Source organism: Ursus arctos, unplaced genomic scaffold, assembly GCF_023065955.2.
Source record: "Ursus arctos isolate Adak ecotype North America unplaced genomic scaffold, UrsArc2.0 scaffold_32, whole genome shotgun sequence".
Classification (NCBI taxonomy): Eukaryota; Metazoa; Chordata; class Mammalia; order Carnivora; family Ursidae; genus Ursus; species Ursus arctos.
Genome location: NW_026623008.1, coordinates 2,285,359 through 2,312,323, shown reverse-complemented (window position 1 = coordinate 2,312,323; position 26,965 = coordinate 2,285,359). Strand labels below are relative to the sequence as shown.

General features: G+C 57.6%; 2 protein-coding genes across 6 annotated transcripts; one reads left to right on the top strand and one right to left on the bottom strand.

Annotated features, from left to right (window-relative positions):
• The first annotated feature begins 963 nt into the window (after positions 1–963).
• Positions 964–8,037, top strand: CUNH1orf174 (chromosome unknown C1orf174 homolog). The gene is made up of 4 exons (XM_026519997.4): positions 964–1,085; positions 5,586–5,696; positions 6,565–7,050; positions 7,435–8,037. The coding sequence occupies exons 1-4, from the start codon at positions 1,071–1,073 to the stop codon at positions 7,546–7,548; spliced, it is 726 nt and encodes a 241-aa protein (XP_026375782.1). The 5' UTR covers positions 964–1,070; the 3' UTR covers positions 7,549–8,037.
• DFFB (DNA fragmentation factor subunit beta) lies at positions 7,864–26,965 on the bottom strand. 5 transcript variants are annotated; one of them, XM_057305126.1, is made up of 8 exons: positions 26,647–26,927; positions 25,518–25,644; positions 20,681–20,869; positions 19,783–19,862; positions 19,533–19,703; positions 17,680–17,780; positions 9,186–9,276; positions 7,864–9,042 (listed from the first exon to the last, which is right to left on the bottom strand). In XM_057305126.1, the coding sequence occupies exons 1-7, from the start codon at positions 26,767–26,769 to the stop codon at positions 9,210–9,212; spliced, it is 858 nt and encodes a 285-aa protein (XP_057161109.1). In that variant the 5' UTR covers positions 26,770–26,927; the 3' UTR covers positions 7,864–9,042; positions 9,186–9,209. The 5 variants fall into 5 exon arrangements, 4 of the variants coding, with proteins under 4 accessions (XP_057161109.1, XP_057161110.1, XP_026375777.1 ...); XR_008956717.1 differs by having other exon boundaries at positions 8,175–8,758; positions 8,932–9,276; XM_057305127.1 differs by having other exon boundaries at positions 8,175–9,047.

Here is a 26,965-nt window from a genome sequence, read left to right as displayed (position 1 = left end):
CCACTCTCATCGACTTGCCACACTCCTGTGGTTGCCGCTGCAACGGTGCGGGCCACCTGGAAGCCAGTTCCAGAGGGGCACCAGCCAGGCGAGCGGACAGCGCTGGGTGTCCCTCAGCCCTCGGACGGGGGGGGGGGGGGGGGGGGGGGGCTGATGGCCACCGCGTCCTCTTCCAAAGCACATGTCCTAGACCGCGGAGCTGGGGGCCTGGGTGTTTAAAGGCAAGACTGGATTTCATCTTTTTTTAAAACTCTCAAAATTGGTCATGGCTTCAATGCAGGGTTCCTGAGCTGCCAAGAGCCAGGACACTGGAGAGGGGAGGGGGCCGCGCCGCCGGCCGTCACCCTGAGGCCGGGGCTGCGGAGGAGCGGTGCTGGAAGGGCTGAACCCCGGGGAGGAAGGGCCGTCCGAGGGCCGTCCGCGCTGCAAGAGGGACTAGCTGCGGTCCCCCTCCACCGCGGGACAAGCTCGGGCGCGGTAGCCAGGGTCCCTGCCGCCAGCTTCGGGGCAAAACCACGCGGGGACTCGCCGGCCCACCTCCGGGGGAAGGGGCTTCACCAGCCCCCAGGCCAGGAGCATTACAGCACAGTCGCGACGCTCACACACCAGGGACCAGAGACTAGAAACAGACGTCCCCTTTGAGCCTGGAAGAGACCGCCCTCTGGTGAACAACCACTTCCCGCCTTTCCCCCAGACACGTGGCCGGCGCTTCAGGGAGATGCCCCTAACAAACATGGCCTCCGCCCCTCTTTAAATGCTGTGGCCGCGGAAGCAGCCGGGCAAGGGCCCCTCACAAACATGGCCGTCGCCCCTCCTAAACGTGGCCCTCATGGCAGCCGCCAGAAAAGCGCCCCTCACAAACATGGCCGCCGCCATGCCCACTGCTACATCGCCGACTTTGTTGGGTCACATGCCTGGGGACGCCGGGCTGTGATTGGCCAACCTTCTGGTGGCGTCAGACGCCGGGGCGCGGGCCGAGGTCCGCGGGGTTGCAGCTCCTTGGAGAAGCGTTAGACCGGGACGCGGGGATTTGGGGCGGTGCTGGGGGCGGCAGCGCGCCGCTCACACTCATGAGGAGCCGGAAGGTGAGGGGCCGAGGCCGGGTGCGCCGAGGCTGCGCCGAAGAGGCTGGGGCTTCGGCCACCCTTTGTCTGGGGAGCAGAGGAGTGGCCGCAATTCGACCAGGGCCGAGGGGCGGCCTCTGGTCGTCACCCCCTAGGCCACCCCTGGGTAAGGGGGCTCCCAGACTAGGGCCCCGGGGTTAGGGGGTTTCCAGAGCACGCCACCGGGGAGCCGGGGTATCCTGGGTCACGCCCCCCGGTTAGGGAGCGCCCAGACCATACCACGGGGTGGGGCGGGGGGAGAGCATCTTGGGTCACGCCCCACCCCACCCCCAGAGTAAAGGGCTCCCAGATTACTGCCCTGGATAGGGGGGCTCCCAGAGCATGCCACCGGGGGAGCCGCGGTATCCTGGGTCACGCCCCCCGGGTAGAGGGCTGCCAGACCACATCCCAGGAAAGGGCGTCTCCTTCTCCAGAACTAGTTTGGACCCTGGGAACTGCGGCCCCCACCGAAGCCCTGGGTTCTTCAGCGTATGACCAGCTTGGCCGCAGTCGCCTCAAGTGCGAAGGGGGTTGGGAGGGGACTGACCCGGGCACCGGTTCCTGCACTGGGTACCTGGCGACGGGCTGGGGCCCACAGTTGGGTCTGCGGGTGGGGGTGGGGGTGTTCTACCGGCCTGACATCTCTGTCTTTCATGGAATTGTTTGGCCCGTTCACGTTTAAAGGTACTGATAGGGTTGGATGCACAGACGCCGTTTTACTCTCGTTTTCTGTAAACATGTCTGTTTTCTTCTGCTCCTTGTTTAAATGGATTAAAATGAGTATTTTCTAATGCAGCATTTTAATTATTCACTGTTGGTGAACATCTTCGCAGCAGTTGCTCTGGGTTCTGGTGTGTGCCTTGTAACATAGTGGAGTCAGCTGCAGAGGGGCAGCTGCTTCGTCCCAGGGAGAGGCAAAAATGTTCCTGTATCCCTTTACCCGCCGTCTCAGGATGTTGTTAGACCCATTGCGTCTCTTCCTGTTGGAAGCCGGCAGCCCCTGCTTTCATTCTGTCTCCATCTGTGCGCGTTTTCTCAGCCCGGGACAGCCTTGCTACCACCCGTCCTTTGTGCCGTTGCTGCCAAACGAACCACGTGCCTCTGTGTCTACAGCTGCTTTGTGAATCAGTAAGAAAAGGGGTGCATGGGCATGTAAACGGGGTTCTGTACGATAGAGCTACTTTCCTGGTGCTCCTCCTGTGAACTTTAGTTCCCGTCGGGGATCCTGGAACTTCCTTTACTGGTCCTCGGAAGGCCAGTCTGCCCGCAGCAAACTCGGACCTCTCTTTCCCTGGGACTGTCTGCCTTGCTGTCCTTTTTGAAGGATTGCTTTCTTAGATAGACGATTCTTGGCTGGCAGGTTTTTTTCTTTGAGAACGTTGCGTATGTTTGACTATATCCATTGTTTCTGCTAAGTTAGCGGTTTATTTATCGGGCTCCCTTGTCAGCGAAGAGTCATTTTCTGGGGCTGTTTTCAAGATTTCTTTTGTTTGGCTTTCCGTGTTTAAACCGTGCGGTGTCTGCGTATGGAGCTTGTTGCATTTCTCCTATTGGGAGTTAAGTTCTTGGAAATTCCTGTGTGTTGGTGGTTGTTTTGCAATAAATTTGGGAAGTTTCAGCCATTATTTCTCTGAATATGTTTTCTGCTCCTTTCCTTCTTTCGTGGTACTCCCATTACACGTATGTTGGTGCACTTAAGTGCATCCAGTGTTTTCACAAAGACTTCCTTTTGCTTCATTCTTTTCTCTGTGTTCAGTTCTTTAGTTGTGGTTTTTTTTAGTTCTTGAACATGTTCGTAATGGCCACTTTTAAGGCTTTTGCTGATAAATTCACCCCTGGTCGCTCTCACAGGCACTTCTCTTGGCTGGCTTTTACTCCACTGTAGGGGTCTGCTTTCCTGTTTCCTTGCACGCTCCATAATTATTTGTTGAAACTGGACATTTCAGATGATGTAGCAGTTCTGGGTTCCTGTCTCCCACCCCCACCCCATGGCATATTGTTGTTAGTAGGCTTTTTATTTGTTTAGTGGCTGGGCAGATGTTTCTATTGGACTTGATTTCCCACCTCTCATCTGTCCACCAGGGCAGCACTGGACAAGCCCACATTCACCCTGGGTTGGCGCTCTTCCTCTCTCCCTGACCACACCTGGCTGTTAAACTCCCATTAAATGCCATTTGATTGCTCAGTTGATTCCAGCAGTAGCCTGGGGCAGAAACTGCTCTGCAAACTAATCCAGTCTCTGGGTGGCTTTGAAGGCTGAGGCCTAGTTTCTGGAGTCATGTTCGATACTTGTTCTGACCCCAGGAGGGCTCCTCCAGCTGAGTCATTCCCTGCTTCTCACCTGCAGACTATCTGGCCGAAAGCCTGTCTTCATTCTCTGCCTTTTTCCACCTCCTCTTCTGTTCCTGAGAGCCCACTTAGGCACGACCTTGTCCACATTCCTACGAATGAAGTCAGTTCCTTAGGGATCAAGAGCTCTCTGTTCTAATGTCTGCCTCTCCCTCAGGCGAAGTCTCAGAGTCCGAGCTCTGTCCTGGGACAGTGACAGGACAGGCTTCACTGCAGGACACCTCTGTCATACTGAGAGTGCTCTCAGAGGGGCGGGGTGGTGCCAGCACCTGAGATGCCCTCGGCGTGCTTCTCCTGGCCTGGACCCACCTCCACAAGCAGAGGCCAGGGTGACGGGGCCCCAGTCTTCTTAGTGCTCTGTTGGGGTAGAGCCTCCGTCCCACAGCTGGGGTCTGGGCAGAAGAAGCCCCCTCCTCTCAACCACACACATACACACACACACTCCCGGACTCAGGCTCAGAACAGGAAGGATGAGGAGAGAATGAGAAAGGCTGACATGCTGCTCCGGGTGGGAGAGAACCCCTCTGTGTGGGAGCGGGAGGGTGCCCTGTAATCTCAACGGTGGCGGTCTAGAGTTCACATACCGCTGAGTTTTGTAGGTGGTTTTGAGTGAGTGTTTCTTCATTTGTTCTTTGCCCATAGGACCATTTCCAAAATCACCTGCTATGTCAGTGCTCAGTGATACTCGGTGATAGTAGCAGCTGTCCTCAGGGCCAGTCGTCCATCCATCCATCCGCTCCCTGCCCCCCCCCAGCACAGTCACATGAGAAAGTGTTGGGAGGAGGACTTAACAGAGAAGAGGAGACAGTCGGTGGCCTGGGACAAACGTGGCCATTCCCTCCTGGGGGGAGAGGGCTTCAGGAGGTGTGCTGGTATAGGGCAGGGGGGAAGGGCATTCTGGAACCTCTGCAGGCTCCGCTCCCTGCGTGTGGCTGTGACCCCGCCACTGCCAGGCTCAGCCAGCCCTACTCTTGACACGATGTGGGCCTAGACCCAGTGCACCCACCCAGCAGGCCCTTTACCTGGTCCAGAGCTCCTTGTCCCCACTGTGCTCGCAGCTGGGAGGGTACCCTGTCCTTCCACAGGCCACTGCCTTTCCTTTTCCTTGCATTTTGAATGCTCTCTGGGAACGCTCCCGCTATCTCACAGCCTGGGTGAGCCGCCACCTCCCAGGGCTTCTGGAAGCCTCTAGGGCTGCAGGCGGGGATGGGTGGGACACCACTGTAGAGATTTCTAAGCCAGCCCGTCTCCTCTTTGACCGGTTTCCTCTTGGTGAGCATGCTGCTCTTTACCCGGCCCTGGGGCCCCCAGTTTTGGGGCCTGCTGTGACGAGAGCCCTCAGGCTCCCACCTGCATGCCCACCCATCCTCACTCACTATTCTGTGTGACTCACTTCCATTGTCAGGTTTCAAGCTGAGCTTTAAATGATATCATTTTCTAAGTGCATTTGGTATCCATTCCAGAACAGAAAAAGGAATCAGTGGAAAAGCTGGTGAAATTCAAATCAAGTCTGTAGTTTAGCGAGCGGGGAGGGCTGCCGGCAACGCAGGCTTCGTTTTGCCAGATAAACCAGGGGTTATAAGGTTTCACTGTTTAAGCTAATTCCTTCCTTGTCATTAGAAGACTGCCTCGCATTAGGAGTAAAATGGACACAGACCGTTGATAAGATTAGCTAGAAGTTAACGGCTTTAAACCCATAGAATCGGGACTGTTTCCTCCTATAACTTGAGGGAGGGTGGAGTGTGGGGGTGGCTTTCATTTTTCATGTCACCTTTTATCAGGAACTTGAACACCAGGTGGAATTTGGAGAACCTGAGAAAGGGGATGTGCTGCTTCTGAACACATTTGAAGTTGACTTAGTATCTCCTAACTCCCAAACGGAGGTTCCTAAAAATGTGTAAAGGAGACAAACTGCCCCAGGCTTCCAGGACTGTAGGAAAGAGTAGATCTGCATCTTAAACCCAAAACAGTTTTGTTTGAATTTGCACAAGGCCACTGGAGTTTTTCTAGAAGGATGATGAGGGTGGGGGTGGGAGGGAGGCTCCAGCGCTTTCTGCAGGTAGGACATCCGCGTGTCCGTGCTCACGTCTCGTCTCCCAAGAGCACTTTCTGACGCTCCGGGACCTGCTGTAGCTCACAGGTGCAGTGCGGTCTTCAGCGCGCCTCCGAGCCCGCCGCTGCTCAGCCAGGTTGGCCTCTGCCCGGGAAGCCGGCACCGCCACGTCTGCCAGGACAGGATGTCAGGTGAGCCTTTTGACCACAGAGACGCCAGCACTTGACCGGGGTGTCCCTTTCTGTACAAAACGTTGGCCCTGAGATGTATCAAGAAAGAGTGCGCTGCTTACACCCCAGACAGAAGACAGCAGTGCTGTGATCGCTTTCAGGGAAAGCTGTGCTCTCAGGTCCGGGTCTGTGCTTTGGGGTGCTCGCCCCTCCGTGGGCGTGTGTGTCTCGCACTCGGTCTCCACACGCACCTTTCCGGTCACTCTTGGAATTCGACCTTCTGCATGACGTTGGCTGGCGCGGGCCACGCCCCTTCACCCCTCAAGTCTCGGAGAGAAAGGTGTGCTTATGCCCGCCGTACGGGTGCCTAGCAGCCCTAGTGCCCCGAGTCCTGGAAGGCTGACCTCCCGTGCGGCACGCTCACAGGTGTGGTTGGGACATGGTCTGCCACCAGCAGCTAACACAGTTTCACTTCCGTGCGCTGCTCTGGAAACCGTGAAGTCCCTTTGACAAAGACTTGCTGAGCGCCTGCTCCGCGCCAGCACGCAGACCCTGCCTTCGCGCAGCTTACGTTCTCGCAGAGACGCAGGGGGACTGGTGGTTGGTTGTGTTACCGTCTGTCCTGCCTGCTTCCGAAGTTCCCTCAGGATCGACAGCGCCCTTGGGGAAACTGGCGGGGGGTAGGAGCGCCGGGGGTTGTGTGTCTGCGTTCGTCCCCAACCGCAGGTTTAAATTCTGTCCCTTTGGAGGCACTGACCTAACCCTATCGTAGAAGTCGTGGAAGGTGTGAGAAGGAATACTAACCTCTGGGACTGAAACGTTCTTAATTTGCTCTCTGCCTCGTAATCCTAGATGTGTCCCGTTTCCCCTTACATTTTTCTCTTGACAGACCTCGTCACACAAAGCCGCCGACAGGCGAACTTCCAAGAAGTTCAAGTATGACAAAGGTCATCTCCTGAAATCAGAATTACAGAAACTTGTCCCTAAGAGCAATAGTGTTGCATTGCCCAAAATACCACCCGAGAGCCCTTGTGCCAGTGAGACTCGGGGGTTTGCTGAAGACCACGTGCTGCCTCCAGGAAAAGGAGCTGGTGCTCTGGCCCAGCCGGAGGCCGCGGGGCGCCCCCTCGGGCCCTGCACCGCTGTGGGCGCCGCCAGCCCAGCAGGGACCGAAGACGGCCCACGCCTGCCCGCACCCGGGGCTCTCACAGGAGAGGAGCCTCCCAGCAGCCGCACGGCGCGGGGCAGCTCAGCGCTGCCAGCGGAGCAGGTCCACAGGCCCCCGCTGCAGACGGATGACAGCGTCTTTCTGGACGAGGACAGCAACCAGCCGATGCCGGTGGGCCGGTTCTTCGGAAACGTGGAGCTCATGCAGGTAAGACTGGCGCCTCCTGCCCCCACGGGCGCCCCCACGCGGGCTGCACGCTCGGTCAGCACTCCCCCCTCCCGGCGTGCGTGTGGCGCTGCCTCGGGACAGACTCCAGTCCCCGCGAGGAGCAGACAGACCAGCTCCCTGGGAGCAGCCCCACTCTGAGCAGAGGATCCCTGCCAGAGTGCCAGCTACTGCCGGGAGGCCTCTCCTTCCTTGCTCGGCCCTCGGGGTGTGGGCTGCTGTGTGACTGGGCCTCCCCGCACGGTTGTGGGTGGGAAGCAGCACCCCACGCTTGCGGGGCATCGGTCGTGGGGAGCGAGCCCTCACCTGGAGTGCTGGCCGGAGCGGTGGGCTGCTGGTGGCTGAAGTGTGTTTCCTTCCTCCAAGGACCTTCCACCGGCGTCTTCGTCTTGTCCTTCAATGAGCAGACGAGAATTCAGGAAAATGCATTTCCGAGCCAAAGAGGACGATGATGATGATGACGACGGTGCAGAAATGTAGAGAATAAAGTACATGGTGATTTCCTTGCATATTTAATAACAGTTAATAGTTTGACAGTTTAGCAAGTGATGAAATTTATATCAAGTTTATCTCCCAAGAAAATGTATTCTTAACCAGACGTTGAAGCCGACGCACAGAAGTCCTCGTGCAGAACACCAAGTACCTGGAGCGTTGACACTCGTGACCCAGAACCATCTCGGAGGCAACCCAGCCGCTGCTCCCACGCACGTGCATTTTCTTGTGTCTGTGTGTACGTGATGGCAGCTCGGGGTTCACTGGGGAGACCTTTCTGAAGAAAACTCCTCACTTAAGCTCTTTAGTTTTGATAATACACAAGTTTATTTTCCATTATCAAAATTTGATCATACTTGTGATTGAGTCAATGCCAGTTCTTAAAGAACTCTCCTTTATTTCTGTATATGAAGCTAATGTTTACCTTGGAAATTTTGCAAAATACATATGAGAAAGAAATAAAATATATTTTGAAAATATTTTTAAGAAATCTTTACGTTCCTACAACACTATTCCTTTCTAAAATGTTTGAGAGCCAAGTGGAGAAAACGAATCCTTTCCTCTCTTCCGCGTGTAAGGCTGGGTCAGCCTGGTTCACGGGGGGGGGGGGGGGGCGTGACATCCTTGAGTGCCACCCAGAGTGGAGAGCTGAGGCCGTGCACTAGAAGGGACGCGGCCCCCCTCGTGTGGAGTGTGGGGTTCCTGAGACGGCAGCGGTGGTCCTCGCGGTCCTCGCCCCGTGTAGTGACGAGGCCGCCGGCACCGAGGGCTATGTGCTCCTCTGTGGTACAGGGAGTTACAGAGCGTTGGGAGGGGAGAGCACCAGGAGGGGGCCTGGGTCCCCCACGACCCACACAAGGAGAGAAGCTGCCTGCAGCTCAGGAAGACGGGCCTTGAACATCCGCTCATGAGCAGGTCTCTTGTTGAGCTGTGGTTATGTCCACCCCCTTGTCCTTGTCCGCAGTTTTAGCCAGGCTCAGCCGCAAGTCAGAGGCAAGTGTCCTCCCTGTGACGCGTCTTCAGAAGATGGGAAGTGGCCCGATGCTGCGTCGCCCGCCCACGGCACTCACCTGCCTCTCTGCACGTAGGCATTCATCACGTCCCATCCCCCCGGGGAGCAGGTGAGTGCAGGCCCGGCAGAGCGCGAGACCACGGGCACCCGACCTCACGGCAGTGCGTTGCTGTGATTGTCGTGTGTCTGTTGGTCACAGGTACGCCCGGTCACGGGGTGCGTACAGGGGAAAGATGGCACATAGAGGGTTCGGGACGAGCCGCGCTTTCAGGCACCCACTGGGGGTTACGGACATTTCTTAGTTACGACAGCTGCTGGAGTTAGCCCTGGGAAAATGTGCGGTGGGGCACGGAGTGTACCTTACAGGAAGGATCGCTTGGGGGCAGATAGTGGAGGTTCCCCGAACGCTTCCCGCGTGGCCCCTCTGCTTCCACTGTGACCATCTTCCCGCCAGCAGCTGTGACCTCCGCCTACTCTGGATAATTTTGTAGTGTATTGATCAACAGACTATTTAATAATTTGAAATCATTGCTCGTAAAGGCATTTTGATGGCAGCCAGAGGAAACAAGTAACTACTTGAGGTTACTGTGGAAATAACTAGTAATCACGGCACCTGGTTCGTGGTGACCGGGCTGCCTCAGATTCCAGGAGTCTCCGTCCCACGTCCTGGCTTCTGGGAGAAGCGTCGGCCTGAAGCAGCACACCTGCAGGAGAGATGTGCGGCCACATTACCACCAAAATGCAAAATGAAAACTGTGCCCCTAGGGGACCAACCCCTGCTCACGCCACGCGGGATCTCCTGGGGTTGGGAGGATAGCAGGGGTGGCGAAAGTGTAACCGTGCTGGTTACTCCGCGGTGAGGGGCAGCGTTAGAAGGAAACTCCAGGTGTCCCGTCACCCTGAAGCCCGTGCAGGGTGACGTCGGCCAGATGGAAGGAAGCAGACTCAGCCCTGGGAGCAAAATGAAGTTTCAGGAAGCCTATTAAAATAGCCGTTCACTCTCAACAACTTTAGTTGTGTGTGCTCGGTGATCTGTCCTGCCTCGGAATGCCGGCTGCAGGCCCTGTAACAGTGTGACTTTCTAGAAGCGCTCTCTGATGTTGGTATTCACAAAACCACGTACCCGTGGTTGGGTGAGCAGTGCAGGAACTAGGAGAGCCATCCTGCCATGCTGTCTCAGCGCCTGTTGTGCCGGGACCCTCAGACCCGCTCCCACAACCCCCGGGATTCAGGAGAGATGCCACGATACCCACGGTCCCGTTTATCATGGAAACCACACACGGGACAACGTGCCAGAGGAACAGCCCCCCGCGGTGACTCCCGGTGGCGGCACAGACGTGGGCCTCATTCTCCAGCCACGCGGGAGGCTAACCGGGCCTTACTGCGGTCAGTCACAGAGGCTTTGACTGCCCACCTGAGGACCTCAGCTCCTCAGGTCTCAGGCAGTCTGGAGAGCAGCTCTCTTGGGACCCACAGTCAGGCCCCTCCCCAAATTGCTTCAAGGGCTTCCTAGAGCATCTGGAACTGAAACCCCCCTTCCCCCGGTCTCACCTCATCAGCCCCTGCCGTGCTTGCACCCCTCACTGGCCTCCTTCAGCACAGACCCCCGCACCTCGTCCCAGCCCCCACTCCTCTCCCCACGCTGAACGGCCGGCTCCCTCTGGCTTCCCTGCCCTGGCTCCCCATCCTGGCTGCCATCAGAGGCTGACTGCCGGCAGCCCCTCCCGTAAGCTGCAGGATCAGGATCTGGAGGTCCTCCCTCTGCTGCCTTGCTGACCAAAGAGCCTGGCCCATGGCAAGTGGAGGGCCTGCCAGTACAGGGGACCTCGTGCCCGGGCAGTTCTGTACCCACAGATCACCAGACCCTCCACTCATAGCTCCCAGATTTTTCCTCCCTTCTTTTGTTGAAAACAGCCTGTGAACCCCTCATTTGCAAAGAGGTTGTGCCACCTACTCTGACCTGGGAGTCTGAGGGTGACAGAACTGCTGATGATCCCCCTCCCGTAACAGGCACCCAGCACCCAGGCCGAGGGCCCCGAAACAAGCAAACTGAACCGCGTCACAACCAGGAGAGCCTTGCGCTCTTGCTCAAAGTCAAAGACTGGATTTCCGATGTCCCGCCTCCCGAGGGCTTGAAAGTGCCCATCGGAAAGGTGAGCGGCAGGGGCGAGGCGGCGGAGCCCCAGCAGATCAGATCTCAGCGCCAGCCAGGCGGGCCGCACCTGCCGGGCTGCAGGAGGGTCAGCAGGACAGCCCAGCGCAGACACCCTACCCGGCCGACTGCGCCACACCCCCACTGGTGCGCTTCCACGGGGCCAGGTGAACGCCACGAGCTAAGGCCCCACACGCAGGATGGGCTCCTTCTAAGACCTCTCTAGTTCAGTGAAGAAAAGAGAATCATTTGCATCATTTTTTAGAAATTACTGACCCTTTGTTCTTATCCTTATTTTCATCATTCCCACAGAGTGCAAACTTTTGACACATCTACTGAAAAATCTTTATTGCTTTTTACGATTATACAAAAGTAAAAATTCAAATATTACAATGCGTAGGACTTTAAAAAGTAAATTTTAAAAGATTATGAAATACATGCTCATTTTAAAAACTTCAAGTTTTATAAAATACATGATTTAGAAAGTTAGCCCTTTATTTTATTTTTATTTTTTTTTAAGATTTTATTTATTTATTTGACAGAGATAGAGACAGCCAGCGAGAGAGGGAACACAAGCAGGGGGAGTGGGAGAGGAAGAAGCAGGCTCATAGCGGAGGAGCCTGATGTGGGGCTCGATCCCATAACGCCGGGATCACGCCCTGAGCCGAAGGCAGACGCTTAACCGCTGTGCCACCCAGGTGCCCCTAGAAAGTTAGCCCTTTATAATCCAGTGCATGCCCACCGCATCCCCAGGGTCACCGTTGTCCCGACGGCACATTTCCTCACAGACTGTCCCGCGTGCACTAACACACACGTGTGACACAAGCACAGACGTTATAAAATCAGCAGGTCACACTCCGCGTGGAGCAGCCTGACGCACAGCCCCCCGTTTCCGTACAGAAACACAAAACTGCTGCCCCGCTTTCCATGATGTCGACGGGTAAGACCGAAGCACGACAGCTGAGTACGTCTAGTTCACAAGAACAGCAGTTTCCTGTGGTTCAGCACGAGACCACAGTCAGCCCTTCCCCTGCGGACACACGTGGACAGTCTCCCTCTCTCTGACATCACAAAGGGCACGGCAGCGCGTGTCCTTGCACCTGCTTTACGGAATACAAACGTTTTACCCCACGGGGGCAGCAACCCTCGGGAGCCATCAGAAACACCCCGAGGACAGCGCTCTGCATTCGCCGCGGACTGGAGACCCAGCCGAGAGCTGACACAGACTACTTGTCCCGGGACCGCGCGGCCACGTCTGGCCTGACGCCGTGTCCGTGTGGAGGCCACTGGGCATGCACCCGGCAGCAGGACCATCAGGGTAGGAGGGGCCCCTGAGCGGAGGACAGTGCCTTGTCCCGGCCGACCCACCCGCGCCCCGGCCGTGCACCAAACTGGTCGTCTGGCGCTTGGGCTCTCGGAGGGGCAAAGGCCGACTGAGAAATGTAGTGAGGTCAGAATCTGTAGGAGGACCTCTGAAGTGTCTCCAGGAGCCACCGCAGTGACGAGCACAGAACAGCAGCCACTGGAATGGCGCGCGCCGGGGGAGGCGGCACGTGTGGCCCGTCACCGGCGCTTCCGGGCCGGCCGCCGCCTCTTGGGCTTCGTCTGCGGTTGGTAGATCCTGTGTGGGTCACAGCCGAGCCTGTGGGTGGTTTTCTTATGGCAGGCGATGTGGACCAACTTCAGGTTCTCCAAGGTGAAGAGCAGGCCGTAAAAATACTCCCAGGCCACTTCTCTGCCGTCTCGCTCCGTAATGGCTTCAGCCAGCGCGGGGACCACCGTGCGCTTCTTTTCTATTCTGTAAAGGAAGTAAGAGCCGGTCACTGTGCGCCATCGCCATCCCCCGGCACCTGCCAGGACGCCTGCTAGGACAGCACAGCTGAACCGTGAACCAACGTGGGGGCTTCAGGAAAAGACGTGAGCGCGATGGTTCAGATTCCAAAAGGAGCCGCGCTTGGAAACACCCCGAAGGAGCAGCGTGGCAAGGACACCTCCTGTTGCTGTCAGCGGCAGGAGGACTGGGGGACTGTCCTTTACCGGGGCATCACCGCACGCGGCCACGCCCGCCGGCCCAGCCTGGTACAAGCAACTTGGCTTGTCTCCTGCAGGACACTGGGGCCATGCACATCTCTAAGTCCTGGGAAGTATGCCGAGGGAAAGGGGTCGAGCCCGGCGTCCTCAGTCCCCACCAACGCCTGTCCTCGCGGTGAGCAAGTTCCTCAGCAGAACCCGTGTCCTCCCCGGAGAGCGTCATGGTCAGGGCTGACGTCTGTCTTTCCAACCCGAGCCTCGTGCTTGTGTGTGCCCATAATGCTTGCTGTAAACCTGTTTCACTTATGAACAAACCATTCAAAGCCCTGTACTAACAGGTACGGAAGCCTGCAGACCAACAAGAAGGCCTCACAAGTACCGGAGCTGGCGGACCAAACCGCACAGACTCGCGTCCCCACCGCATGGAGAGATGCTGAATAAAGGGGAAAAGAAGTACATGCTTGAGATCACAAGAAACAAGGGGGCCCCCACTGCCAGAAACAGAGAGGTCCATGCTTGACCTGCAGGGGTGAGCCACCCTCCTGCAGAGCCCCAGGGGAGAGCCGGGGAGGTGGGACTGACAGCCCCCTGCAGCCATCGGTGTGGGAAGGGGAATGGTAGGGAGCCCGGGGCTCTGGGGAGGGAGAGAAAGCCACCCCATCAGCTGCTACGGCTGCGTACCCAGCCCCAGAACAGTGGCTTGTGAGGGTCAGTGTGGCGGGGCTCCTGCTGACCCTGACCCACTCCTAGGGCTGTGCTGGCTGGACGGCTGACTGGGGCTGGGCTTTCTCCCCACGGCACTTTTCACCCTCAAGGAGCCAGGCCAGGCCCCTCCCTGGTGACGGCAGCACCTGGAGAACGGGCCCCAGTGAGCAAGCACGTATCAGGGCTCCACTGGCATCCTGTCTGCTGGAGCCACGTGGCCAAGCCTTATCCAGCAGTAGGAGGGGCGGGGAGGACACACAGGGTGCCCACAGCAGGAGGTAGGATTCGGGGAGCACCAACAGCAGGACCGTTTCCACAGTCACCCAGAAAACCAGGACCTTCAGCTCACCGTTCACGGACAAGCAGTCCGACCTTGCGCCACCACACGGCGTGGGGGCCAAGCTAGAAATTAATACTCAGTGGTTTCGGCACCACTGAAAGCCCCGGGTGTCCAGCAGAGACAAATGCAAAACCACTCTGTGGGGACAGGACAAGCCAGCGCACACAGAACGCCTACAGAAAACAATCCCACCAAGGGTGGACTGGGGTCCGGACACACCACCGTCGCAAGGACCCCCGAGAAAGACCGGGTTACAGCCTCTGAAGCAGACCGCTGAGAGCTTAGGGAGGGCTCCCCGAGACCTCTTCTGACACCAACTGTGAAGTCCAGAGCTCCCCGAGACCACCCCCTCTTCTGACGCCAACTGTAAAGTCCAGGGCTCCCCGAGACCACCCCCTCTTCTGAAGCCAACTGTGAAGTCCAGGGCTCCCCGAGACCACCCCCTCTTCTGACGCCAACTGTGAAGTCCAGGGCTCCCCGAGACCACCCCCTCTTCTGATGCCAACTGTGAAGTCCAGGGCTCCCCGAGACCACCCCCTCTTCTGATGCCAACTGTGAAGTCCAGGGCTCCCCGAGACCACCCCCTCTTCTGAAGCCAACTGTGAAGTCCAGGGCTCCCCGAGACCTCTTCTGACACCAACTGTGAAGTCCAGGGCTCCTCGAGACCACCCCCTCTTCTGACGCCAACTGTGAAGTCCAGGGCTCCCCGAGACCACCCCCTCTTCTGACGCCAACTGTGAAGTCCAGGGCTCCCCGAGACCACCCCCTCTTCTGACGCCAACTGTGAAGTCCAGGGCTCCCCGAGACCACCCCCTCTTCTGACGCCAACTGTGAAGTCCAGGGCTCCCCGAGACCACCCCCTCTTCTGACTCCAACTGTGAAGTCCAGGGCTCCCCGAGACCACCCCCTCTTCTGACTCCAACTGTGAAGTCCAGGGCTCCCCGAGACCTCTTCTGACGCCAACTGTGAAGTCCAGGGCTCCCCGAGACCTCTTCTGACGCCAACTGTGAAGTCCAGGGCTCCCCGAGACCTCTTCTGACGCCAACTGTGAAGTCCAGGGCTCCCAGAGACCACCCAGCTTTGACAGTTTGCTCAGCAGGCTCAGAAGCCCCTGGACACTGTTATACTCACGGCTGTGGTTTATAATCACAAGAGGATGCATATTAAAATCAGCCAAGGGAAGGGACCCACAGGTAGAGTCCAGAAAAGTTCCAGGTGCAGGACTCCGGCCGCCCTCTCCCCATGGCGGGCAGAGGACCCCCCCTGGCAGCGGCGGTGAGCACACGCGTGGGGTGGTGCCAGGTGGGGACGCTTCCCTGGGCCTCAGTGTCCAGTCTTCACTGGGACTCTGACACGCGGGCATGGCTGGCCACCCAATGATGGGCCTCATCTCCGGCCCCCATGAGACCAACAGCCCCACCCCAATCACACTGCTCCACCATGCAGCGAACCACAGCCCCCAGGGGAACAAGGACGCTCCTAGGCAGGACACTCCAAGGGCTTCGGGGTGACCTCCCACGGGTCGGGGGCATAGGCCACATCTCTCTTTGGACATAGCTAAATTCTTTACAGCCATAAAACAAATATGCTTAAAATGAATAACCAATGAAATTTAAAATAGAAATAACAATGAAAAAGGGGTGCCTGGCTGACTTGGTCGGGGGAGCACGTGACTCTTGATCTCAGGGTTGTGAGTTCAAGCCCCACGCTGGGTGTTAGAGACTACTTAAAAATAAAATCTTCAAAAAAATAAAAAATAAAATAAAATAAATAAAAAATATAATGAAAACAGATTGGTATAGAAAGGCTTGTTTTACAAAGAACCCAGAAGCACTTCCAGGAAGGAAATATGGACTCGGTGGACAGACGGGAGGCATCACAGCTGCAGAGGGAATGAGCGAATGAACGACAGGGAAGCGTCCGAGGTGGCCCAGGTGCATCGCAGACACCACGCGCTGGGGGTGCAAGCAACAGATGTAGCTTCCCCCAGTTCTGCGGCTGGGTGGCTGGCCGGGGCTGAGAGTCCCTGGCTCAGAGAGGCACCCTCCTCACTGCGTCCTCACCGGACGGTCCCGCAGGTCAGGCCCGTCCTCGTCACAGCCGCCCTGAGGACCCATCCCTAGACAGTCACGCCGGCCACCAGGGCTTCGATGTACGAATGCAGGGTCATAGCTCAGCCCATGGCCGGACGTGGCCGGGAACACCGCAGCAGAGCTGGAGTCTGAATGACCAGACGCGGCACAGGGGAGCCAGGACGAGAAGGCCCAGCACGCAGCCGCGGGTAGTTCCAGAACAGCCAGACGGGGAGAAGCCAAGAAGTCGTGACTAATAAATGCTTACGAGTCTTCCAAAATCCAGGAGAAAGTCATCTCAGAACAAAGAAGACAAGTCCCAGGGAGAACGTGAAGGAAAAATCGGCCCCTGCACACGCCACGTTCAAGCAGAAAGAGACAACCCGAAGATGCCACCGAAGAGGCAGAGAGCAGGCCGACGCCCGGAGACCCTGCCATCCTGCCTTCCCGGCTCTGAAGGGGGACCCCCGGCGCCCCAAATACGCACGCGGGAGTACAGGCTACAGGGACGTCTTCCAAGACGGAAGAGCACGGAGCGCCCACAGACCCGCACAGAAGCAGCGCGTCTGAGGTCGGGAAGGAGGCTGGAGGTCAGACGCACGGAGAAGCCGGCCGGTTTGCTGGAAGGTCTAAGTGCTGCACTTACAGACGAAGATATGACCGAAGTTTCAGAAACACTGCTCCCGCCTCTGCTGCCTCATCTGCACTCTGCTCCAGGCTGGTCTGTCCCACCCTTTAAAGCTGGGACTGAGCCCCAGATCAATGTCCCCATGCCCCAACGGGTCATGGAAAGTAGCAGACGATGAGCTGGGGAGCCCAGACGGCATCTTGGGGTGCTCGGCGCCCGTCAGAAGGGGGGAGGCCCAGCCCCGCAGCTCAGGCACCAGGACGGCCCTTCTCCCCTGGATGTGCGCCCCCTCCCCGGTGCCCGGGGAATGGCTGACAGGGCCTGAGAATCTGCCTTCCTGACCAGTCCCCAGATGCTGAAGCTGCCGCCAGCCCGTGGACCACACCTACGTGGCCCAGAACAGGAGACCACGCAGGCATGTCCCGAGCAAGTGCTCACCCCAGGCTGTCTTATAAGAGTGGAAACTCAGAAGACCAGACACGCCTACCCGTACACACAGAAATGCAGGTTCAAATGACATTCTAGTCACAGGGTGAAGCGCTCTGCCCCTGGGGAAACGAACGCTCTGAAGCTACAAACGCGTCCCCGTGAGCAGGACTTAGAATGGAGAAGCACGGCGCGGCACCACGTGTGAGCCCGCTCCGTCCATCCTCAAGCTCAGACCTGCAGGGGAAAGGCCTGGACCAACCAGTATCACAAGGACCCACACGCAGAGGAGCAGTTCCCGGGGGGAACTTCACACACCCGGGTGAAAGCAAGAAATGCCCCACACGCCATATCAGAGCTCTCGCTCTGAGATCATCCTGCTTAAGGCGGGAGCTCCCCCGCCCCAAGTGCAATGTCGTGACAATGCCCACTGGGCCGCACAGATGGGAGCTGAACAGGACAGGGGGACATGCGCCACGTCACATGGATGTGGGCGGGAATCGGACCAGTTCCTGACAGAGCCCGCCACGGTGAAGGACACCTACCCACACAGGTTAGGAGTGTGCCTCCCGCCCACCCTACACGCCCAGGACATGGCTAGGTCCATAACCCACAAGCTCAGCACAGCAAACACAAGGCAGCCGGCCAGCCACGGACGCCACAGCGTGGACAGGCCCCAGCAGGTGCTCTTTGGGTCTATATACTTAGTTCGCAACAAGAGACAGTCCTGACGTCTACGGAACCCATACTCACATGTGGTCCAGGTTCCACGTGCTGAAGAGGACCCGGCTCTCCCTGTTACCATAGGGATTGATGGAGTGTTTGGAGGCACAGGTGTCCACGTCAAAAGGACCCTAGGTCAAAAGAGAACAAGGTCCACGAAGTGAGCTCAGCTCTAACCCACTGGCCTCATAGCTGAGAAGAAGGTCCCCCCCAGTAGGGGATTCAGTCCTGGTAAACAGCATGCTGTTTGAAGCAATTAGGAATTCTGTCTTTGGAACAGTCTCCCCCTTTTCCCTCGTGACCCCCAGTATGATACTCTGCATTGGCCAAGGGGACAAGCTAGTTCCTGCCATTGTGAGGAATGCCAGCTTCCCGACCATGTGCGTCTGGGGTCTCCGTGCCCCACACCTACCGTCTCCAGCCCTCCCCACACACCTGCAAGCACTTGCCACCACCCGCCCCGTCGTGGGGAAGGAAGGCCCACGGCCCCGCCCACACACCGGCTGCTCCCTTTCCATCTGCTCCACACGCCTTCCCGGTATTTCCCTACAATCACAACACAGCGCCTGGGCATCAGAGACGTCAAAGAGTCTGAACTGCCCGGCTTCAGTTTTCCTGTGGTCGGCGTTCCTGGCCATGCCATGCTTCAGTCACTCCTACACAGACGTCTGCTGAGCACACGCCACATGCCGTGGTCCCCACCCCCCATCCTACGCTCGCCACCCCCAAGGCTTCCAGCTCCCCAACAGAGCCCGCTGCCCCCACTTTCCCACCCTTGTCCCCCCGCAGGGTCACTTGTCCACTCCCACCTCATTGTTCAACCCAGCTTTAAAGTGTCACCTCTTCCCTGAAGGCCCCTGCTCACCGCACCTAGGACTGGCCTGTCCCCTGAGGGCCTGCACAGCCTCCCAGCTCCAAGCCCACCGCCCTCACTCACTTACAGGCCTCGGACCTCAAGCTTCCTGATGATGTCAGGGTGAAGTCCTCGTCTCTGCTCCTCCCCCACGAAACACCTGGGCTCAGGTGATGCTCGTGGAGAGTAGCTGGGGTCATTTGCAGGCTAACAGGAAGTTGGTTGGGAAGGAGCAGTGTTCTGCTGGTCAGGGCCCCTCACCCACAGAAGGAACTGCCCAGGCAGAAAAGCACAGGGAGCCAGCCTGTGGGAGGGAGGCCATGCCCGCCTCCAGGGCCTGCTCTGTACCCTCAGGCCACAAGTGGGGGGAGATTTTACTGGACATGCAAAGGAGCCCAGGTACTCAAAGAAGCCCAGGAGACCAGGAAGGAGGCATGGGCAGCAGGACAGCCCCTGCCCCTCCTTGCAAAGGCCAAGCTCCCAGACTCGTGACCCTGGTCAGTAGCCCCTGTTGGCAAGTGGTGCCTCTGTAATTTCTCCGAGTGTCCGGAAGGAGGCCCAGAACACTGCTTCCAGCTGCTGGGACCCCACCAGGTCACATCTGGCCACATATCCTGAAATCTGAGCTGCCATCTAGTAGGCTTCCCTTGGGGGACACACCGCATTTCAGAAGCTGTGAAACTGTCCTTCCCTTTTCCGCCCCCCCACTCTCCTCCCAACGGGGCCGAGGGGAGGCCTCCACTCCCGGTGCAACTGTGCACTCCCGACCACATCAGCGATTCTCAGAGGAGGGCCCAGACCGGCAGCACCACCGGGGAAGCTGTCAGAAGGGCTGCTGAACCAGCGGGGGGGGGAGGGGGGAGTGGCAAGCGGGCGTCTTCCACCGACCGTCCGGCAGATGGGGGTTCCAAGGCCACCGAAGTCGGAGAACCACGGGCTGAGCTGACCCTTCCCTCAGGCCAACGCCCACAGGGCTGCCCAGGGAAGCCATGGGAGGCTGGCTCAGCGGGATCCAGGGCCCACGGCGCACCTGGCAGCAGAACCAGCCTTCCGGCGTGCAGAGCCGGCCTCCCGCCTTGGCGCCTCTGTCGAAGTAGCTGCCGTTGTACCCCGCCGCCCGGAGCTTGTGGCACATGAGATCAGCAACGCGGGAATACTCCCCCCGAGCCTCCACACCGACCATGGAGGCGTAAGAGTGCACCTGGGGGAGAGCAGGGGACGCTGCGGCACGCTGGCGCTCGGCGTCCGAGACCCGCAGCCGGCCCGGCCCGCACACCCACCTCTCTCAGGTAGCTCCGGATCCGGCTCTCGCAGCTGTACCTCAGGTACCCAGACTTACTCTGGAATCGGGACTCCAAACCTGCCAGGAGCGAGACAAGACGAGCCCCCCTGCGTCCCCGGCTGTGCTCTCCTGCCGGCAGGCTGGGCACACCGCTGGCCTCGTCCAAGAATCGCGCGTTGTCCTGCTCGCCGGCCCCCCCGCTGGGCATCTAGACGGCACCCAGGGCCTCTGCTCCTGCCCCCCCAGCTCCCTCGTCCACAGGGCTGCAGACGCGAGGGGCTGCGCCCACGGGCTTAAAGGCCGGCCCTGAGGGGGACGCACCCCGTGTCCGTGGCCAGGTGATGGACCAGCAAATACGGACCAGCAAATGCGGTCCAGCCATGCAGCAGAATGAGAGCAGCCCGAAGAAGGAAGGCGGCTGTGACACACGGACAGCACGCATGGCCCCCAAGGGCACGGTGCTGAGTGAAACCAGCCAGGCTCAGGACACACGCTGTGTGATCTTGTGTGAGGCCCTGCAGGGGGCAGATGAGAGACAGAGCGTGCACACGGGGGCGCCAGGGGAGCGTGCACGTGGAGCGGCCACAGGGGCCGGTGTCTCATAGGACAGTTTCAGTTGAGGAACCTGAGAAGGTTCTGGAGAAGGATGGCGGTGACGGCTGCATGCCAGGGTGAACGTGCTCAACCCCATTAAACTACACACTCACACTGGTTAAAATGGAAATTTTATGTTGTGTCACTTTTCCACAGTTCAGAAATAAAAAGGCCAGCCCCAGGGCCGCGAGAGCAGAGATAGGCCCCGGCCCGGGAACTGCAGCAGGATCCGGTCCCCCCCCCCCCCCCCCGCCGCACGGCCAGCTCTGAGCAAGCCCTCCCGCTCCCAACCCCCCAGCTACCTTCAAACCACGGCGGGTCCTCGTCCCTGGTCTCGGCCGCGATGTTCTCACTGACTGTGTGCAGGAGGTCGGCCAGCAGCTTCTGCCGCAGCGGGGCCTGCTCGTCGGAAAGCAGCTGCCGGGCGGCCTGGATGAGCCCCGCGTGCGGCTTGTGGAACGCGCTGAGGAAGCGACTGAGGTCACTCACATCTGCCACCAGAAGGGGAACCGACAGAAGAGCCAGCAGTCCTTGAGTGCTGCCGCGGGAGACACGGAGCTGCCGGCCGTGAGAACGGGCTCTCCGCACATCCAGCATCTCCTCGCTTCTGGAACTGCCCAACCTCAGGGACGTCCTGGGCCCCAGTCCTTGCCCAGACACCAGCGAGCCGTTCCCCTGCGCCTGGGCCTGGGGACCCGCCCCACAGGCGATGCAGGGTCGGGTGTGGAGGGGACAGCACCCAAGCGAGTGGCTGCCTTTCTCTTCTCCAAATGAAACCTCCCACATCCATGGGCCTCCTTCTAGACCCCCCTCTGGATCTCCCCACCACAGTGCTGTCCCCCCAAGAGCCCCCCCCCCCACACCTGCTCATGGCCGAGCAAGCACGGAGCACCAGCAGAACCAGAGTCCACCAAGACCCTCCGTGACACCTCGGCCAGCATGTGCAGGAAGAACAATGCCCCAGGCCCAGCGGGGTGGTTCCAGGGACGAGAGGCTGTTCAATGCTCAAGAATCAACCAGAATCATCCGCCCTTGATGGGCTAAAGACAAAAATCCCACGACCACATCCACTGCTGCAGAAAGACTGCAAGAAACTCTTCCAGGCCAAGGGCTTGGTGAGAAGTTTCTGGACTTAACGTGGAGAGCACAAGCACAAAAGGAAAGCACAGACAATATGGGCTTCATCAAAATGGAAAACTGTCGCTCGGTGAAAGTCTGTTCCGGGGACGCACAGCCAAGCAACAGAGCAGGAAGGAATGCCCACAGGCCACACCTCACAAAAGACTCGTATCCAGAACTCATCATGCGAAAAACTCAAAACTCAACAGTTAAAAACTCCGTGAGAAGACGGACAAAAGACATATGGACAAAGAGACACTTCCCCAGAGAGGACACATGGACGGCCGACCACACCACCCACACCAAGACCGCCCTGCACACCCAGCCGGGCTGCTGGGGCAGCAGACAGCCACACTGCCCGAAGCTGGACACGGGACAGGTGCCGCGACTCTGCAACACAGTCCACTGCTCTGTTCTACAAAAGACCACTTTATCGAGATGGGATCCCCACCCCTCACAATTCACCCGCTCGAAAGGTACAACCCCGTGTTCCCTAGTTTGTTCACCGAGCTGTACGACCATCCGCAGATCAGAGCACCCGCATCGCCTCAAAAAAGGAGTCTGCACCGGTCAGCTGGGATCCCCTCCCTGCACCCCCGCCCCCAGCCCGAAACAACCACCAGTCTCTGTCTCTGTAGATGTCTCCGCTCTGCACATTTCAATACGAACGAGATCACGGGATACGTGGTCTTCTATCCTCGCCTCCTTTCCCTCGCGCGAGGCTGTCCATCCCCTTCCGAGCGGTCAGTATATATTCCAGTGTGCGGACACACCACACTTTGTTTACCCCTTTGTCTCTCGGGACGCTACTGGGGTTCCACCTTTTGACCATATGAACAATGCTTCTAGAAATAATGATGTGCAAGTCTTCGTGTGGACGTGTGCTTTTGTTTCTCTGGGGTGTGTGCTGGGGTGGACTGCGGGGTCACAGCTGACTCTGTTGGATCATCGGGGGAGCCACCAGCCTGTCCCCCACAGCGGCGGCACCACTTCCCACCCTCCGGCAACGGCGAGCGCTCCGGTTCCTCCCGTGCTCACCAGCTTGTGAGCGGTGGGTGCAAGGCGGTGCCTCACTGTGGGTGCGATTCGCATTTCCCCGATGACGACGACCGGGTTGTGAGAGTTCTTGATTTATTCCGGATACAAGTCCCTGACCTGATACACGATTGGCGACTTTCTCCCATCCTGTGGGTTGTCTTTTCACCTTCTTGATGGTGTCACAAAAGTCTTACACTCTGAAGTCAAATGTATCTATTTTTTCTCTAGTTCATGTTTCTGGCGTCACATATAAGAACCCTTAGACAAACTCAAGGTCATGAAGACGGACTGCTGGGTTTTCTTCTGAGGGTTCTACACGTTTAGCTCTTGCATTTAGGTCACTAAACCATTTTGAGCTGATTTTCGTATACGGTGCCAGGTGAGGGCCGGGCCCACTCTTCAGCACCTGGATGTCCCGCTGTCCCAGGACCGCTTATTAGAGATTATTCTTTCCCCCACTGGAAGGTCTTGGCACCCTTGGCACCATCCGCTGATCGCAGACCCATCGGTTCCTTTCTGGAGTATCTTCTAGTCCGGTGTCTTGACTACCGTTGCTTTGTAGTAAGTTTTCATATGAGGAAGAGCGAGCGTTCCTCCTGTGTTCTTCTTCAAGGTTGTTTTGGCTACTCCAGGTCCTTTGAAATTACGTAGGAATCAGGAATTAGCATCAGCTTGTCGATTTCTGCAAAGGAACCACCTGGAATTCCAAGAGGGACTGGGATGCTCTGCAGGTCAGCCTGAGGACTGCTGACATCTTAACAGTGTTAAACCTTCCGGCCCATAAACACAGTGTATTTTCCCAGGTATTTAAATCCTTATTTTCTTGGAACAATGTTTTATACTTTTCAGAATATAAGTTTGGCACTTCTTTTATTACATTTATTCCTAAGTATTTTATTCTTTTTCATTCTGTTATAAACATAATTGTTCCCTTAATTTCATTTTTAGGGTATTCACTGCAAGTGTACAGAAACAAGCTGGGTTTCATGTATCGATCCTGTATCCCACGGTGCTGCTAAACTCACTGATCGGTCCTAATAGTTTTTTAGTGGATTCCTTAGAATGTTCTATACACGAGACCACAGCATCTGTGACTAGTGATAGTTTTACTTCTTCCTTTCCAATCTGCATGCCTTTATTCTTCTGGACTAACTGCCCTGTGCAAAACCTCCAGAACAGCGTTAAACAGACGTGACAAGCGTGGACAGCCTCGTCTTTTAAAATTAAACACACACGATATGACCCAGCAACTGCACTCCGGACGTTTATTCCAAAGAAATGCAAACTTATGTCCACACAAAAACCTGTACATGACTGGCCATGTGGGCTTTATACGTAATAGCCCAAAACCAGAAACCAAAACATCTCTCAGGAGGTGAACACGGCCGCGTCACGGAATGCCACTCAGTGAGAAAAAGGAACAGACTACGGATACACACACCACATACGTGGATCTCGGGGGCTTGCTCCTGAGTGAGAAAGCCCATCTCAGAAGATCATACGCTGTGTGATTCCATTTCCGTCATGTTCTCGAGATGACAACGTTACAGAGATGGAGAACACATCAGTGGTTGCCAAGGATGAGGGATGGCGGGGATGGGAGAGGCAGGCATGGTTATAAAGGGGCAGCGTGCGGGAGAACTTTGGAGGGGGGGTGCTTCTGTACCTTGACCGCAAACACACGAGCCTGCACAGTGATAAGACGACACAGAACACACGCCCTGGACCAAGGTCAGCCTCCAGGCTCGGATGCTGTGCTAGGACTATACCAGGTGCACCCTTTAGGGGACACTGTCTTTGCAACTTCCTGTGAATCTATCACGATTTCAAAATAGACAATTTAAACTTTTTCTTTAAAGAAGTTCACCAAGTAAAATGACTAGTGGTCTCAGCGGAGAGGGAGGGGGAGACAGGGAGAGAGAAAGAGAGAGGGAAGAAGAGAGAGACAGAGGGTGGGATGGAGGGAGACAAGGAGGGGTAGGTGGGAGCAGGGAGGAGAGCAACCCAGCCTGGTCTGCTCTCAACTACACCATGACATGGGAAAGAGAAGGAACAGCCAAAGATTCTCAGGACCACAACCCTGACCTGCCCAGTCCCCGCCTCCTGCGAGGGGCCATCCCAGGTGGCATCACAGTGACTCTGCTTTCTGGCTGCCTCTTCCAGAAGGAAAAGGCCCCACAGAGAAAAAGCACTCACGACCTCAGAGCACACACTAGATGGGTCACCCCTCACTACTGACAGCAGAGTCCCAACCCCACGACAAAGCCACAGGCACACTACTGTGGGGCGTCCTTCTGGCCCTCGGGCCGAAGAGGCAGTTATCTCCATCCTCCAGGCTGCCACTTCCTTCCTGGGGCACCAGAAACATCTCCTGAAATGTCAGGCACTTTGCATAAGAGCCAGACAACCCTCCGAGGAGGAGAGCACACTCGCTTTGCCACTGGCCTACGGCTGCAGCGTGGAACTTGTCATCTAGCTGGTGCTTAAACACAGACACCCCTGAAGAACCACTCCTGAAAGCAATTGCTCTGACAAGGCCCCCAATGTGATAGCACACCAGCCAGCGAACACCAACGCAGAACAGACACTGAGCACGGCTCCAGCCACTGCCCCTGCCCTCGGAGCCGCATGGCCCACCTGCATGGAATGGCGTCCCTCCCTCTGGCTCTGCCTCACCCACAAACCTGTTCAGATACCAACCCCCCAATCCCTCCCTCCTGCCCTCGGGAGTTACGAGGACACTGCAAATGAACATAAAATTTAAAGAACTCAGAAAAGAAGAAAAGACACCTGAAACACCCAACTGGAAAACTGGGCTCCTGGGCAAGAGGAGGGACAGCTCTCCTGATGCCGAGGGCTGCCCCCTTGGGAGTTCGGGGCGGGAAGACCCTCCCTTTCCCAGGCTGGTATCCATGGCAGGCCCCCAGCACCTCCAAAGCCAATCCAGCTTCCCAGCCACGCTCCCACGTCCCCACCACTTACAGCCTTGCCAGGTCTGGCCCGAGGTGAGAACCACCAGCTCCGAGTTGTCAGGGACGCTCCAAAAGTAATCTCCAGTCAGCTCCGTGCCATCTTCGTAGAGGCACAGGCGGGAGCCGGCGACCGGGAGCTGCAGAGAGGGAGGGCAGGGCAGGATGCGTCTGTGTTGGGTCTCAGGCAGGCCCACCCTGACAGCAGGAACCTGAGCCTTTCCACCGCGGTCCTCACAAGCGTTTTAAAGAATCACGACCCGATGCCGTCTGCATTCTACAGGTGGACAAGCACCTGAGACAGTGCTGAGGTCTCAAGGACCCACGTGTTGAAACAGACACCTCCTGCAGGTCATTCTAAAATACGACAAGTCGTGTAAAAATGTATACACCGTGGGGACGACTTTGCAGGATGCACCACGCAGACACTTTCGACGTTAGCTCCTGAAGGGCACTGAAAATCCCAGCCTGTTTCAGAAAATGACACCTGACTGCTTCCACTAAGCCCATAAACACACCCCCATCAAGAGGGCACATCACCTGACTGGTGTCAGGACTCCCCCACTCAGCGCACTCAGCTTCCTTGGGCGATGATTCATGAAGGAGAACATCTTACTGGAAAGGACTCATGGCCTCGGGCTGACAAGGCATAACCAGCTCGAGGTACCACCAGTTGGCTAACACCTGCTGGACACTGAGGCGTTTTATGAACGTGGATGGCAACTCCTCCCGCACCTGCGCCCCACTTATACACACACCCACAACCCGCCCTGCTCCAAGTCCAAGTCCAGCCAAGAAAACAAATGCAGTAAGAATCCAGTAAGAATAATGACTGAAATCGCTGGAACAATAGTGCTAGAAGGGCCTTTCGTGGGCCTCTGAGCACAGCCCTTCATTTTACAGAAGGGCAAACTGAGTCCCAGAGAGGCCGAGGGGCTGTGCTCTGGAGCGCACAGCGAATTAGCAAACGTGCACTCGAACCGGAGTCCCAGAATCTCAGGCCAGGGCTGCCGTGATCCTCACGGTCAGAAGGGGGAGGTGTTGCCCCAGAAGCCCTCCGCAAACTCCCGCCGAATGGGGCTCGGGAACCAGAGGAAGAAGTGAGAGGACGCGCCCGGTCCCCGGACCCTGGCCACAGGCACCTGCAAGTGGAGGCACCCCTTCTGCAGCACCTCCTGGCAGCTCCTCCCCGCCACCCCGAACTTCTCCTGGCTGTGCAGAGCCCGCAGCTTGAACGTCTTGGGCTTCCGGAACACCGCCAACATCCTCAGGGCCTCCGAGCCCGCCGGCGGTACCTGCTTGGCGGGCCGCTCAGGCGCGTGGTCGCCCAGGCCGCAGATATCAGCTGAGCGGCGGGGGTCCTCCGCCCTGTGGGCTCTGCTGCGGGGACGAAGGTCGCACGGAGTGCCCCGGAAACTCCATTACCCAGAAGGCCCGGGGAAGAGGAGGCGCGGTTCCGTC

Coding starts and splice junctions, on each gene's coding strand:
- CUNH1orf174 (XM_026519997.4), top strand. Junction 5,697..6,564: donor CTGCCAGGACAGGATGTCAG/GTGAGCCTTTTG, acceptor TTCTCTTGACAG/ACCTCGTCACACAAAGCCGC. Junction 7,051..7,434: donor GAAACGTGGAGCTCATGCAG/GTAAGACTGGCG, acceptor CCTTCCTCCAAG/GACCTTCCACCGGCGTCTTC.
- DFFB (XM_026519992.4), bottom strand. CDS start 26,769: ATGTTGGCGGTGTTCCGGAAGCCCAAGACGTTCAAGCTGCGGGCTCTG. Junction 19,863..20,680: donor GGACCCGCCGTGGTTTGAAG/GTAGCTGGGGGG, acceptor CGCTCCTGGCAG/GTTTGGAGTCCCGATTCCAG. Junction 17,781..19,532: donor AAGGCTGGTTCTGCTGCCAG/GTGCGCCGTGGG, acceptor CTTTTGACCTAG/GGTCCTTTTGACGTGGACAC.